This window comes from Mobula birostris, chromosome 21 (assembly GCF_030028105.1).
Source record: "Mobula birostris isolate sMobBir1 chromosome 21, sMobBir1.hap1, whole genome shotgun sequence".
NCBI lineage: Eukaryota > Metazoa > Chordata > Chondrichthyes > Myliobatiformes > Myliobatidae > Mobula > Mobula birostris.
This window is the reverse complement of record NC_092390.1, coordinates 7,736,380-7,751,254: the sequence shown is the minus strand read 5'-3', so window position 1 is coordinate 7,751,254 and position 14,875 is coordinate 7,736,380. Positions and strand designations below refer to the sequence as shown.

Sequence of the window (14,875 nt, the reverse complement as noted above, 5' to 3'; positions counted from 1 at the left end):
ATTTGAGTTTTCATTAATGGCCACCTCTCCCTTCTACAGTTTAGGGACATTTCAGACCCACTGCTGGCAATGAGATTTTTGTTTGTGGCATCTTTGTTGTTCCATCGAGGCCAGGACAAGTTATCCACAGGAGCTTAAATCCCAAACCCTCACGAGAAACTCCTGACCTAAAGAACAGATGGTGGGTGAAAATTCTGCAGGATAACCAACCAATCACTGGTAGCCATGACAGGCAGAGATTCTTCAACTGAGTCACAGAAGTGAAAAAGTTGTACTGTGACTGATCAGGCAGCCAGCAGACTGGATGATCTACTTTGCCTATTGTAGCTTTGTGATGACACTTAAATCGTGTAGATTTGATCTGGAGTTCTGGAGCCACCCCCATATCATTGTGTGTTATGAGACCTTGCCATTGCTTGGAATCTGCAGTGGAGTGAAAGTCTCCCCAGTAGAAGCCAAGTCAACAGCTGAAGAATACTCTTCAGCCACCTTCGAACCCATGTAACACGGGTGAAAGCGAGGTAATTTGACCCTAAGGGGCCTCCTGAGAGGGAGAGGTCTCAATTTTTCCTTGAGATTCTGCAGATGCTGAAAATCTTGACGCCGGGTGCAAAATGCTGCAGGGTCTCAGCAGGTCAGACAGCATCTATGGGGGAAAATGAGAAGTCAACCTTTCTGGGGCTGAGACTCCTCATCAGGACGTAAGAAGTTTTGATGGCCCTGATGAAGTTTGGAAGTTCTGATGAAGTGTCTGAGCCCAAGATGTCGACTGCCATCGCCTTCGGTAGAAGGGAGTGTCTAATCTGCTGAGTTCCTTCAGCATGTTATGTGTGTGCATCCTTCAACTTCTGCTACCTTGATCTGAGCACATCTTCCAGCCTTAATGGGTCAGGTTTGACATGAAAAAAACAATTTGCATTTATGAATGACCTTTATAAAACATGATAGCTGTTTCCTCTGTCACCTTCCTTACTTACTCTTTTGACCTTTTCAAGGCTTTCACCATCACTGTCGGGAGGTTTTTCAGCCCAAATTGATTATCAGTATGGCTACTTGCTCCAAGCCTTTGGCAGAAGGTTAATCTGTACCTTGCTGTATCAGAATCAAGTTTATTATTACTAACATGTGTCATGAAATTTGTTGTTCCAGTACAGCGTAAGAAACAAAAAGATTACTATAAGTTACAGTTTTTTTTAAAATGCGAAAGAGGGGTGCTGAGGTAGTGTACGGGCTCATGGACCATTGAGGGAGCTGATGGCAGAGGGAAAGAGGCTGGTCCAGCACCGTTGTGTGTGTGTGTGTGTGTGTGTGTGTGTGTGATCAGGGTCCTGTCCCTCCTGCTTAATGAGAAGAGGGCAGGTCCCAGGTGCCCTCGATGGTGGGGGGTTTGAGCCTGTGCTGGGGCTGGCCGAGTCCACAGCCCTCTGGATGCAGAAAAGTGTGCACGGTTTATGAATACGGCAGTCCACAGCCGACCCGAGCGATGGGAAACCTGAGTGACAGGTCCTGTTGGACTTGGGTGGTGGGAATGTTGAAAGTTCGGCGGCAGCCAAAACCAGCTGATCCCAGTCACTTCAATAAAGTGAAGGGGTGAGTGATGTTAAACACAGGAGCAGCTGGAACACGCACCGAAGTGCTGCAGGATCTCAGCGGGTCAGAGAGCACAGGAGCAGTTGGCATTTCAGTCTGAGACCCTTCACCAGCCCAGCTTCAACCTGCTGGGCTCCTCTAGCATTTTGTGTTTGTTCCCATGGCTGATCATGTACTCACATTGTCTGATTTGCTTTCACACAGCTGATTTCAGTTTCACTTTTGGAAAGAAAAGTTGTTGAAAGCCACAATCAGCTGTGCCACGAAGTGAAACTAAATCAGAACTATCGATCCAGACAATCAGTGGTATGAGAGAGAGTCGGCCGCTGCCTCACAGCCCTGACAGTCTGGGTTCGGACTTGACCTTCAGTGTGGTCGGTGGAGAGTTTTCGCTGCTTTCTCTGTGACGCCCTGGGTTTCCTCTGGGTGCTCCGGTTTCCACTTAGGACTGTGCATGCCACTAGGTTATTTGGCCTGTATAACTTGTCCTGGGTGTGTGGGGGAGTGGCAGAACCTGGGTGGAGTTGATGGCAACATGAGGTGAATAAAATGCGGTGAGTGTCGGATTGTTGTAGAAAGTGGATTGGGCTGCAGCCAGTGGCTGAATGGCCTCTACACTAGCACACATTGAAATACGATTCCACATGGACTCTGAACCTTTTCTAAGCTTAGTTATTGAACCGGCAAGTTCTCCTTTTACCTCACTCTCTCCCTGGCTCTTTGCAACACTGGTTATTACCCAAGCTTTGACCTTGTCCCTTCCCTGAGGAATTCCAACAACTAAACCAGCAGCTGTGCGTCAGTGAAATAACCCTGACGTCCCCGAGTCTGAATGCAATCACCCCCAAGTCCCCAAGTCTGTAGAGAATGCAATCACCCCCACGTCCCTGAGTCAGAATGCAATCACCCCTACGTCTCCCAGTCTGTAGAGAATGCAATCACCCCTACGTCCCCCAGTCTGTAGAGAATGCAATCACCCCCACGTCCCTGAGTCAGAATGCAATCACCCCTACGTCCCCCAGTCTGTAGAGAATGCAATCACCACTACGTCCCCCAGTCTGTAGAGAATGCAATCACCCCCACGTCCCTGAGTCAGAATGCAATCACCCCTACGTCCCCCAGTCTGTAGAGAATTCAATCACCCCTACGTCCCCCAGTCTGTAGAGAATGCAATCACCACTACGTCCCCAAGTCTGTAGAGAATGCAATCACCCCCACGTCCCTGAGTCAGAATGCAATCACCCCTACGTCTCCCAGTCTGTAGAGAATGCAATCACCACTACGTCCCCCAGTCTGTAGAGAATGCAATCACCCCCACGTCCCTGAGTCAGAATGCAATCACCCCTACGTCTCCCAGTCTGTAGAGAATGCAATCACCACTACGTCCCCCAGTCTGTAGAGAATGCAATCACCCCCACGTCCCTGAGTCAGAATGCAATCACCACTACGTCCCCCAATCTGTAGAGAATGCAATCACCCCTACGTCCCCCAGTCTGTAGAGAATGCAATCACCACTACGTCCCCAAGTCTGTAGAGAATGCAATCACCCCCACGTCCCTGAGTCAGAATGCAATCACCCCTACGTCTCCCAGTCTGTAGAGAATGCAATCACCCCTACGTCCCCCAGTCTGTAGAGAATGCAATCACCACTACGTCCCCCAGTCTGTAGAGAATGCAATCACCCCCACGTCCCTGAGTCAGAATGCAATCACCCCTACATCCCCCAGTCTGTAGAGAATGCAATCACCCCTACGTCCCCCAGTCTGTAGAGAATGCAATCACCACTACGTCCCCAAGTCTGTAGAGAATGCAATCGCCCCCACGTCCCCAAGTCAGAATGCAATCACCCCTACGTCTCCAAGTCTGTAGAGAATGCAATCACCCCCATGTCCCCGAGTCAGAATCCAATCATCCCCACGTCCCCGAGTCTGAATCCAATCACACCCACGTCCCCGAGTCTGAATGCAATCACCCCTATGTCCCCGAGTCTGTAGAGAATGCAATCACCCCTACGTCCCCGAGTCAGAATCCAATCATCTCCACATCCCCGAGTCTGAATCCAATCACACCCACGTCCCCGAGTCAGAATCCAATCATCCCCACGTCCCCGAGTCTGAATCCAATCACACCCATGTCCCCGAGTCAGAATCCAATCATCCCCACGTCCCCGAGTCTGAATCCAATCACACCCACGTCCCCGAGTCTGAATGCAATCACCCCTATGTCCCCGAGTCTGTAGAGAATGCAATCACCCCTACATCCCCGAGTCAGAATCCAATCATCTCCACATTCCCGAGTCTGAATCCAATCACACCCACGTCCCCGAGTCAGAATCCAATCATCCCCACGTCCCCGAGTCTGAATCCAATCACACCCATGTCCCCGAGTCAGAATCCAATCATCCCCACGTCCCCGAGTCTGAATCCAATCACCCCTACGTCCCCGAGTCTGAATGCAATCACCCCCACGTCCCCGAGTCTGTAGAGAATGCAATCGCCCCCACGTCCCCGAGTCTGAATGCAATCACCCCTATGTCCCCGAGTCTGTAGAGAATGCAATCACCCCTACGTCCCCGAGTCAGAATCCAATCATCTCCACATCCCCGAGTCAGAATCCAATCACACCCATGTCCCCGAGTCAGAATCCAATCATCCCCACGTCCCCGAGTCTGAATCCAATCACCCCTACGTCCCTGAGTCTGAATGCAATCACCCCCACGTCCCCGAGTCTGTAGAGAATGCAATCGCCCCCACGTCCCCGAGTCTGAATGCAATCACCCCCACGTCCCCGAGTCTGTAGAGAATGCAATCGCCCCCACGTCCCCGAGTCAGAATGCAATCACCCCCACGTCCCGAGTCTGAATCCAATCACACCCACGTCCCCGAGTCAGAATCCAATCACCCCCACGTCCCCGAGTCTGAATCCAATCACCCCCACATCCCCGAGTCTGAATGCAATCACACCCACGTCCCCGAGTCAGAATCCAATCACCCCCACATCCCCGAGTCTGAATGCAATCACACCCACGTCCCCGAGTCTGTAGAGAATGCAATCAGGATCAGGGAGCTACACGTTGCAACCATCCTGCACCACCTCAGAATGTTCAGCTAACCATTAGAAGCTGGGAAAGAAGATCCTTGTTTGTGACATTATGTAGAGTGTTGTGTGCATTTTTGTTCACCTGCCTACAGCAAAGATATCAATAAGCTAGAAATAGTGCTGAGAGAATCTGGAACGATGTTGCCAGGATTTGTGGACCTGAATGATAGGCATTCGTAGTGGTTTATTATTGTCACATATACTAAGTTACAGTGAAAAGATTGTCTTGCATGCCATTTGTACAGATCAAATCACACAGAGCAGTGAGGCAGAACAAGGTACAGCAATAACAATGCAGAATGAAGTGTAAAAGCCACTGAAAACGTGCAGTGCTGGTAATTGATAAAGTGCAAGATCATAACCAGGTAGATTGCGAGGCCAAGAACCAAGAATTCATCTTGTTGCCCAAGAAATCCGTTCGAGAGTCTGGTGACAGCTGTCCTTGGGCCTGGTGTAGGTGCTTTCAGGCTTTTGTATCTTCCACCTGATGGGAGCGGAGAAGAGAGAACATCTGGGGTGGGTGTGGTCTTTGATAATGTTGGCTACTTTACTGCAGGGGTCCCCAACCTTTTTTGTACTGCGGACCGGTTTGATATTGACAATACTTTTGCGGACCGGCTGATGGGGGCGGGGGGGGGGGGGTAGGGTTGCCAACGGACAAGAGTAGCAGTCAAATACGTTGTTTACCCAGGAGACTACAATGACTATGAAGCCTTGCGCGGGCACCAGTGCGCATGCGTGATGCGCCGATTCCCTCCCCCCACCCCGCAAATCGTTTTTGGTGATTCTGTTTGGGGAGGGGGTATTAACCACGACCGGAATATAGGTGATAAGTGGCTAATACACTCAATTTCGTTTCTAAAAGGGTTTATCTAACGAATTTAATATTAAATACACAACGCATATTTTCCTTGCATGAATATAGTGATAAGGCAATTATCGGGGAGGACAGGGGAGCTTGAAGTAAGTGTTGATCGAACTTCCAGTAGAAGTGGTAGAGGCAGGTTTGATATTATCGTGTAAAGAAAAATTGGATAGGTATACGGACAGGAAAGGAATGGAGGGTTATGGGCTGAGTGCAGGTCGGTGGGAGTAGGTGAGAGTAGCGTTCAGCACGGACTAGAAGGGCCGAGATGGCCTGTTTCCGTGCTGTAATTGTTATATGGTTATATAATTAAGCCAATAGCATCGTAACATTTTAAGTAACATTTGGATATTAAACACATAGTGCATATTTTCCTCGTATGAACATATAAAATCATTGCAACACACTAATATTGCTGAATCAGTGGGAGCCCTGGGCTTGTTTTCCTGCAACAAAACGGTCCCATCGAGGGGTGATGGGAGACAGCGATACTCGAAGGGGGTTCCTTATATCCAGTCTGTTCCGCAATTTAGTTTTCACTGCATTCATTGCCGAAAACCCCGCTTAGCAGAAATATATTGGAAATGGAAGCAACGTTTTCAGTGCTTTCATGGCTATCTCAGGATATTTAGCCTTGACTTTGATCCAGAGTGCCGGCAGAGATGTTATGTCAAACATACTTTTCAGCCCGCAGTCGTTTGCAAGCTCGAGGAGTTAATCTCCTTCCTGCGCTGACGTGGATGATGCGCTGGTAATGACCTCTCATGCGTTCAAGCTCAACAGTGGGTGTGACAGGGAATGAGGAACGGTGCAGCTGACTCATATCGTTTCCTTGCGGCCCGGTAGCGCATGCTTTGCGGCCTGGTACTGGTCCGCGGCCCGGTGGTTGGGGACCGCTGCTTTACTGACCCAGTGAGACTTTCAGACAGAGTCCATGGAGGGGGAGCTGGTCCCTGTGATGTGCTGAGCCTTGTCCACAACTCACTGTGGTTACTCTGGTCACCTGCAGAGCAGCTGCTGTGCCAAGCCGTTATGTATCCAGAGAGAATTGTCCCTGTGGTGCATTGATAAAAATTGGTAGAATAAATTATGGATTTATTCCCTGGAATTGAGGGAGAGTTTAGAGGGTATAGAGTGAGTGCAATCTGACTTTTCCTCTCAGGCAGGGTGAGACTACAACTAAAGGTGATAGGTTAAAGGTAAAAGGTAAGGGATGGTGCAACTAGCAGCAGAAATGGTCCGGGCTCAGCCGAAGCCCAAAGCCAACACAGATTAGATTGTCTCCTCCTTCCCTGACCTTCCCCTCCCATATCCATAACATTCCTGACACCAGCTATTTTCTGAATTCGGTACAATAATTGACTAGAAGAGGCTTACAGTGTAAAATGTATAACTCAAACTTACTGTGATATCTCGATCAGGTGATCCTCTGCCATTCGCCCTGGTTACAAAGTTCCTGAGCAATTCTGACAGAGTGGGACGTGGAAAGTCAATTTCCTTTTGTGAAGTCACCATTTAAAAATAAGGGGGCAACCCATTTAATATAGAGAGACGAGGCAAAAAAAAACCTCTCTTCTCAGAGAACTTTGGAATTCTCTTCCTGGGAGGGCAGGGGAGTTTGAGGCTTTGAATATTTTTGCCCTTCCTGAGAGGGCAGGGGAGGCAGAGGCTTTGAATATTTTCTGGGCAGATTTGGATAACCCAAGAGTTGAAACATTTCTGCAGGGAGATGGAATATGTCCTTGAGGCTAGAGTCACAGTCAGGTTACACATGGGTGTAATTTCTTGTTTTGCCGTGGCAGTACCGGGAAGTTACAGAAATAATTAGTGCAAAAGAAGGATCACAAAATAGTGTCCATGGGCTCACGGACCGTTCAGAAGGCTGATGGTGGAGGGGGAGAAGTTGTTCATAAAACACTGAGTGTGGATCTTCAGGCTCCTGTATCTCCTCCCCGAGAAGAGGGGATATTGTGGGTCCTTACCGACGGATGCTTCCTCTTTGAGGCACCGCCTCCTGAAGATGTCCTCGATGGTGCAGTGAGCTGTGCCCGTGATGGAACTGGCCGAGTCGCCAACCCTCTGCCCTCTCCTTCGATCCTGCACGTTGGAGCCTCCATAGCAGGAGTTGAGGCAGCCGGTCTCGATGGTACATCTGTTGAAATCTGCAGGTCTTTGGTGACTCACCAAATTTCCTCGACCTCCTTGGAAGTAGAGCCACTGATGTGCCTTCACCATGAATGCATCAATATGAGGGTCCAGGGTAGATCCTCTGAGATGTTGACACCCAGGACGACGAACCTGCTCACCCTTTCCACCACTGACCCCTCAGGATAGTATTAAAATGAGGACTAACTAGAGGTGCTGAGTGACCTACACTGTTTCCTAATGTGTACGTGCAGTTGCACATCTGATTGAAGGAAAGAGTCCAGCAAACAATCATATCATCATAATGTTTTCTGTCTGCATTTTGACCGCAGGGAGCAAGATTATGTCTGATGGATGAGGCACATAAACTGAACTAGATACAGTTAGTCAGGCGTATGATTGTAGCCAAAGGACAACACGGCAATGAAATCGCACCTATTGATGTGCACTTTGATGATAATTGGAGCAAAATGCTGTGAAAAAAATTAAATTTAAATGTGATCAATTGACGTATAAGTCTTGTGTGTGTACATAGAGCCCCAGGTTTAAAAAGCAGGCCTGACACAAAACCAATCCAGTTCCCCTGGGGAGGATTATTTTAAAACTTGGGCTTTGTGTTTCTGTATCTTTTTTGTGTGAGCAAAGAAGCAGGATATTTGACTAAGACAACTTCTGCCCGTAAATGAGTATTTGTTCATGCACCTTGGTAGAAGAAATAAAATGTGCAGACTCTTTTCTAAATGGAGAGAAAATCCAAAAATCTGAGATGGAAAAGGACTTGGGAGCCCTTGTGCAGAACACCTGAAGGAATAACTTGTAGGTTGAGTCAGTGGTGAGGAAGGCAAATGCCATGTTAGCATTCATTTCAAGAGGTCTAGAATACAAGAACAGGGATGTGATGCTGAGGCTTTATAAGGCACTGGTGAGGTCCCACCTTGAGTATTGTGAACAGTTTGGACCCCTCATCTTAGAAAAGATGTGCTGGCATTAGAGAGGGTTCAGAGGAGGTTTACAAGGATGATTCCAGGAATGTAAGGGTTATCATACGAGGAATGTTTGATGGCTCTAGGTCTGTACTCGCTGGAATTTAGAAGGATGAGGAGGATCTCATTGAAACCTTTTGAATATTGAAAGGCCTAGACAGAGTAGATGTGGAAAGCATGTTTCCCATGGTGGGGGAGTCTAGGACAAGAGGGCGCAGCTTCAGGGTAGAGGGTCGTCCATTTAAAACAGAGATGTGGAGAAATTTCTTTAGTCAGAGGGTGGTGAATTTGTGGAATTTGTTACCACAGGCAGCCAGGCCATTGGGTGTATTCAAGGCAGAGCTTGATATGTTTTTGATTGGTCACGGCATCAAAGGTTACAGGGAGAAGGCCGAAGAGTGGAGCTGAGGAGGGGAAATAAAGAATCAGCCATGATTTGAATGGTGGAGCAAACTCGATGGGCCAAATGGGCTAATTCTGTTCCTATGTCTTGTGGTCTAATGGTCTTATGATCTTATAAGTGCAACTCCAATACTATCAAACCCAGGTGTTGCCAGCTCACCTGCCAGATTCTGTAACACAATTGTGGGCGTCATGTTAGTGTGGCGGTTTGTGTAATGTTTTACAGTACCAGTGACCGTGGTTCGATTCCTGCTGCTGTCTATAAGGAGCTCGTACGTTCTCCCCGTGACAGCGTGGGTTTCCTCCAGGTGCTCCGGTTTCCTCACACATTCCAAAGACGTACGGGTTAGTTGGTCACATGGGTGTAATTGGATGCTGGTGGGGCTGGTTAAGCTGGAAGCCTGTTACTGTGCTGTATCCTCCAGGTAATAAAAATAAAATAATCCCAAGCAACTTCTCTCTCAGCAATGCGACATCAGCCACAGGAGGTGTCATCTCCATCAATGTGAAGTGCAGAAAGAAATGGCCCTTCAGCTCTTTGCCTCGCAGCACTGTTCCCATGGCGACAGTGACACATAATAGGGAACAGTTTGACTTGCTGCTTCCAACTGGGCCTAATGTAATGGGATGCTTCGTTCAAGTGGGGTACGATGCCCCGGTTAACCGAAGCTGCTGGCTCGGAATACCAGATCATCCGAGTTTAGAATATTTCACGTTGACGTTGCTTTATGCCACAGCCCATTCCTGTGTGGCAGGTTGGGTAATGAGTGTGGAGATGAAAATGTAACTGTGCTGCCATTACCTCTGATGAAGCAGGATTACTCTGTTCCGGGGGGTAGTGGAGAGGATGGGTATTTCTAACTGATCGCATAGACTTGAGTCACAAGCATTTTTCCACGTTTGACCAGTCATGCCTACCATGAGAGAGGTGCTATGGATTGATAACCTGTTTGTCAACAGTCTGATGTTGATGGATTATCTACTGCTTTGGAAATGATTCACCCTCACGAACTAGAGTCTGAGAGCTGGCCTAATGTACAGGGGCATAGATAGAGTGAAAACACGTATCTTGTTCAGGGAGGAGGTACTAAAATTAAAAGGGCACAGGTTTAAGACCAGAGACGAGAGATTTAAAAGGAACATCGGGGGCAGCTTCTTGACTCAGAGGATGGTGTGTATTTGGAATGAGCTGCCAGAAATAGTGGTTGAAATGGGCACATTTAAAAGCCATTTAGATAAATAAATGGACAGGAGAGATTCTGACATCTATGGGCAAATGTGGGCAGACAGGACAGGCTCAGTGGACAACACAGTCAACACGAACAAGATGGACTGAAGGGCCTGTTTTGATGAGGTATCACTCTGTGCCTTTACCCCAAGTTACAACCTCCCTGGGCTGGTTCTCTGGCCTATGGTGGGGATGAGGAAGGCGTATAGTGTGCTTGCCTTCATTGGCCTAGGCATTAGGTGTAAGGATTGGAATGCCATGTGACAGTTGCACAAAGTGCTGGTTAGTACCACACCTTCTGCATACATTTGTGGTCACCGTACCATAGGACGAATGTGATTGAACTACAGATTGCTGCGAGAATGTTGCCTGGATCAGGGGACTGATTATGAGGTTCATACTCGATCCCTTGTTTGTTTGTTTGTTTATTTATTTAATTTCTCTCTCTTTTTTTCTCCCTCTGTTCCTCTCACTATAACTCCTTGCCCATCCTCTGGGGTCCCCTCCCCCTTTCTTTCTCCCTAGGCCTCCCGTCCCATGATCCTCTCCCTTCTCCAGCCTTGTATCCCTTTTACCAATCAACTTTCCAGCTCTTGGCTCCATCCCTCCCCCTCTTGTCTTCTCCTATAATTTTGGATCTTCCCCTCCCCCTCCCACTTTCAAATCTCTTACTAGCTCTTCCTTCAGTTAGTCCTGACGCAGGGTCTTGGCCCGAAACGTCGACTGCACCTCTTCCTATAGATGCTGCCTGGCCTGCTGTGTTCACCAGCATTTTTTGAGTGTGTTGCTTGAATTTCCAGCATCTGCAGATTTCCTCATGTTAAAGTGTGTTCTCCCCGGAGTGAGGCAGGGTGGAGTTGTCATGTTGGATATAGAATTATGATAGGGTACATAGCTCGTGTCTGTTTCCCATTGTAGGGAAATGTAAATCTAGAGGACAGAGCTTAGAGGAAGGTGGCTTAAAGAAGATTTGAAGGAAAAATTTGACCTAAAATTTAATCTCCCTGGATTGTTTGTTTGACTCAAGATATAATCTGGGATTGTCTTCCTGATCTTGGGTTTGATCTCCGTGGATGAGTTCTCTAAAAGGGAAACTACTTCTCTAGTTCTCCAGTCATAGTTCAGGTCACTGATTGAGTGAATCTCACACGAGGCATCCTGCTGTGACCCACCACACACTCCTGCCCTCGATCTGTGCTCCACACGCAGTGCTCTCCATTAACAAATGGAACAGGAGCAGGGCCTTGGTCACCCCTTGATTAATCTCGTCAGTGAAACAAGCTTCTGTCTCATCTGCTATGTTGTTATAACTAGAGCCTTGAAGGTAAATGAAATCAAAGGAACTATGTTGTTCACGTCCCTGTGATCTCTCTCTGGGTTTGCATTCAACAGGGTCCTGAAGGTTTACCTTCAACCCCAGAGAATTATTTTCAACTGGAGACTGGTGACTCAGTGGATATTGTTTACTTGGATTTTTGGGAGACTTGGAATGGTTCTGGGAATGAAAGGATTAATGTATGATAAATGTTTGATGGCTCTTGTCCTGCAGTTGCTGGAGTTTAGATGACTGTGGGTATATTTAAAGGAGAGGTTGATTAGTAAGAGTGCCCAAGGTTATGGGGAGAAAGTAAGAGAATGGGGTTGAGAGGGATAATAAATCACCCAAGATGGAATGTTGGAGCAGACTCTTTGGGCTGAATGGCCTATTCTGCTTGGTATCTTATAGTTTTATGGATTGACCCTTGAACTCTGCTGAGATTGTTTGTGGATATTGCACTGTTTAATAGCAAGGCCTCTAACTCCCATGGATTGTCGCGAGCAAAGTTTTTCACTGCGGTATTGCAGAGAATTTGCGGCCATCTGCTGAAACATCGAGGCAGCTGCTACGTACCTCACAATGTGACGTTATCGTCTTTCTCATTTCACTAACGTTTGGCTATTTCTTCTCTATGAACAAAGGCAAAACGTAGAATCATCCGCCGTCTGTCAGTACACCTCTGCAGACATCCGGAAGGCATTTGAAGGGCCGTACAAGGAAGATCAGGAATCTCCGTGGCGGTGGTCAAGGTACACGAACAAACTCCCAGAGCCACGCCCAGGATCGGTAAGACCACTCAATGGGTAAATGTGACCTTTTGGGGTCTTTGAATTGTTGTATAGCCCAGAGAACATTGGTTCTATGTTCAGTGGCCACATCTACAAAATACAAAGCAATGACTTGCCTAGACTTTTCCAACAACACGTGGCAAGCCCACAACTACAAGGGCAGCAGGAATATGTGGATAACCTCAGCAGTGATATCCCCTCCAAGTTACACACTGTGCTGACTTGGAAATATATTGTCCCTGAGTCCACATTCTGCACTCCCTGCATTTCAGTGCTGTGGGTGACCCTTCAACCAAAGGATAGCAGCTGTCCAAGAGTGGCTCACCACCAGCTACTCAAGGATGGAGGTGGATTGTCAAGGCCAACCCACATCCAAAAACAAATACATAACACACTGCTGGCATCCCTCAGCAGACAGCAAAGTCCCACAAATGGGAACGAGGCGTACTGGTGTCCAAGGTTTACTTTGATGATATTGGGTAAGACACGATGACAGGATATTAGGGGAAGAGTGAATGAGTGATTTCACTGAGCTAACATTTATCCCACAATAACTAATTAAAACAGATTATTTTGTTATTATCCCACTGGTGTTTGTGGGCTGGGACTTCTGTCTGTTTTGATTGGCTGCTGGGTTGCCTATATATTAACAACAATCACGCTTCCATCATCGTTGGGTGTCTGTGAATGCTTTGTCACAAAAGATGCTATGTAAATGCTAGTCTTTGTATTGTTCTTCGTGAAGAACCATTAATTAGTGTAGATTGGTGACGTTGGAACGAGAAAGGGAGGTGGGCAGACCTTACTCAGCCCTACGCTGATCTATGTGCTTCTGCTCTGCATGACAGTGCATCACAGATGAATTTCGGAAAGCTGGATTCAGGACGTCACGTGACCTGCCGGACAACGTACTGAGCTTTGTGAAGAAGCATCCACTGATGGATGAAGAGGTCAGACCTGTGGGAGGTCGCCCACTCTTCACGAAGAAGCAAGTGAACTACACAAAGATCGTAGTGGACACAGTCACAGCACTGGATGGTAAACAGTACAACGTCATGTTCATTGGCACAGGTGGGTGTTGTGACGGCAGCCACACTCCCTTCCTAACTCTGTAGAACACTGAATCAGTTCACTGTGTGATTGGCCTCGCCTCAATGTTGCCCATTTAGGACCACGATAGACATTTGGAGTGGCACTTTAATGCTGTTCTCAGTGGGTTGCCAAGGGCGACAGGCCTCTTCCACCAAGCAATACACACAAAATGCAGAAGGAACTCTGTAAGTCCAGCAGCAGGGAACCAACAGTCGACGCTTTGAGCCGGGCCCCTCACAAGCCCTGGAAAGGAAGGGACAGAGACGGAATAAGGGATTTGGGGGAGTGGGGGGAGGTGAAGCTGGCAGGAGATAGGTGAGGGGGAAGGTGGGTGAGTGAGGGAGGGGTTTGAAGTTAGAAGCTAGGAGGTGATTGGTGAAAGTGTTAAAGGGCTGAAGAAGGAATCTCATAAGACCATTAGATATAGGAGCAGAATTAGGCCATCTGGCCCATCATGTCTGCTCTGCCATTTTGTCATGGCTGATATCCCACCTTCTCCTTGTACCCCTTCATACTCTGACCAAACAAGAATCTATCAACCTCTGCCTTAAATATACATGAAGACTTGGCCTCCACAACTGCCTGTGGCAAAGAATTCCGCAGATTCACCACTCTCTGGCAAAAGAAATTACTCCTCATCTCCATTCTAAAAGAATAGCCCTCTGTTCTGAGGCTGCATCCTCTGGTCTTAGATACCCTCTCCAAAAGAAACATCTTCTCCACATCTACACTATCAAGGCCTTTCACCATTCGATAGGTTTCAATGAGGGCACCCCTTGTTCTTCTGAATTCCAGCGAATACAGGCCCAGAGCCATCAAATGCTCTTCATACGACAAGCTATTCAATCCTGGAATCATTTCCGTGAACCTCCTTTGAACCCTCTCCAGTTTCAGTACTTCCTTTCTAAGATAAGGGTCTGAAACCTGCTCACAATACTCCAAGTGGGGACTTGCCAGTGCTTTATGAAGTTTCAGTGTTAGATCCTTGTTCTCTCACCCACCCACCTTCCCCTCACCTGCCAGTTTGCACTCCTTTCCCTCCTCCTTCTTCTGCCTTCTGCCCCCTTCCTTTCCAGTCCTGAAGGTCTCCACCCGTAATATTGACTGTTTATTCCCCTCCATAGATGCTGCCTGGCTTGCTGAGTTCCTCCGCGTGTTGTGTGTGTTGCTCTGGATTTCCAGTGTCCACAGAATCCCTTGTGTTACCCTTTTCCACTGAGATGTTAAACCTCTTGGAAAGTTAAGCAGGTCCCGCAAAGTAGATGAGATAAAGCAGACAATTCTACTCTCACCCAACACAGACAAAATAAATCCAATCAGCTGGTTGATCATCTAGTTTGTGGGATCTTCCTGTCTGCAAGTTTC

At 47.7% G+C, this 14,875-nt stretch overlaps 1 protein-coding gene across 3 annotated transcripts in view; it reads left to right on the top strand.

The window, feature by feature from the left end:
- Positions 1–14,875, top strand: part of LOC140185558 (semaphorin-4G-like) — a 202,379-nt gene that overhangs the window by 157,578 nt on the left and 29,926 nt on the right. For all 3 annotated transcript variants that reach the window (XM_072238897.1, XM_072238898.1, XM_072238899.1), the window contains 2 exons: positions 12,272–12,416; positions 13,267–13,489. In XM_072238897.1, coding sequence (XP_072094998.1) covers positions 12,272–12,416; positions 13,267–13,489 — 368 coding nt within the window. The remainder of the gene's footprint in view (positions 1–12,271; positions 12,417–13,266; positions 13,490–14,875) is intronic.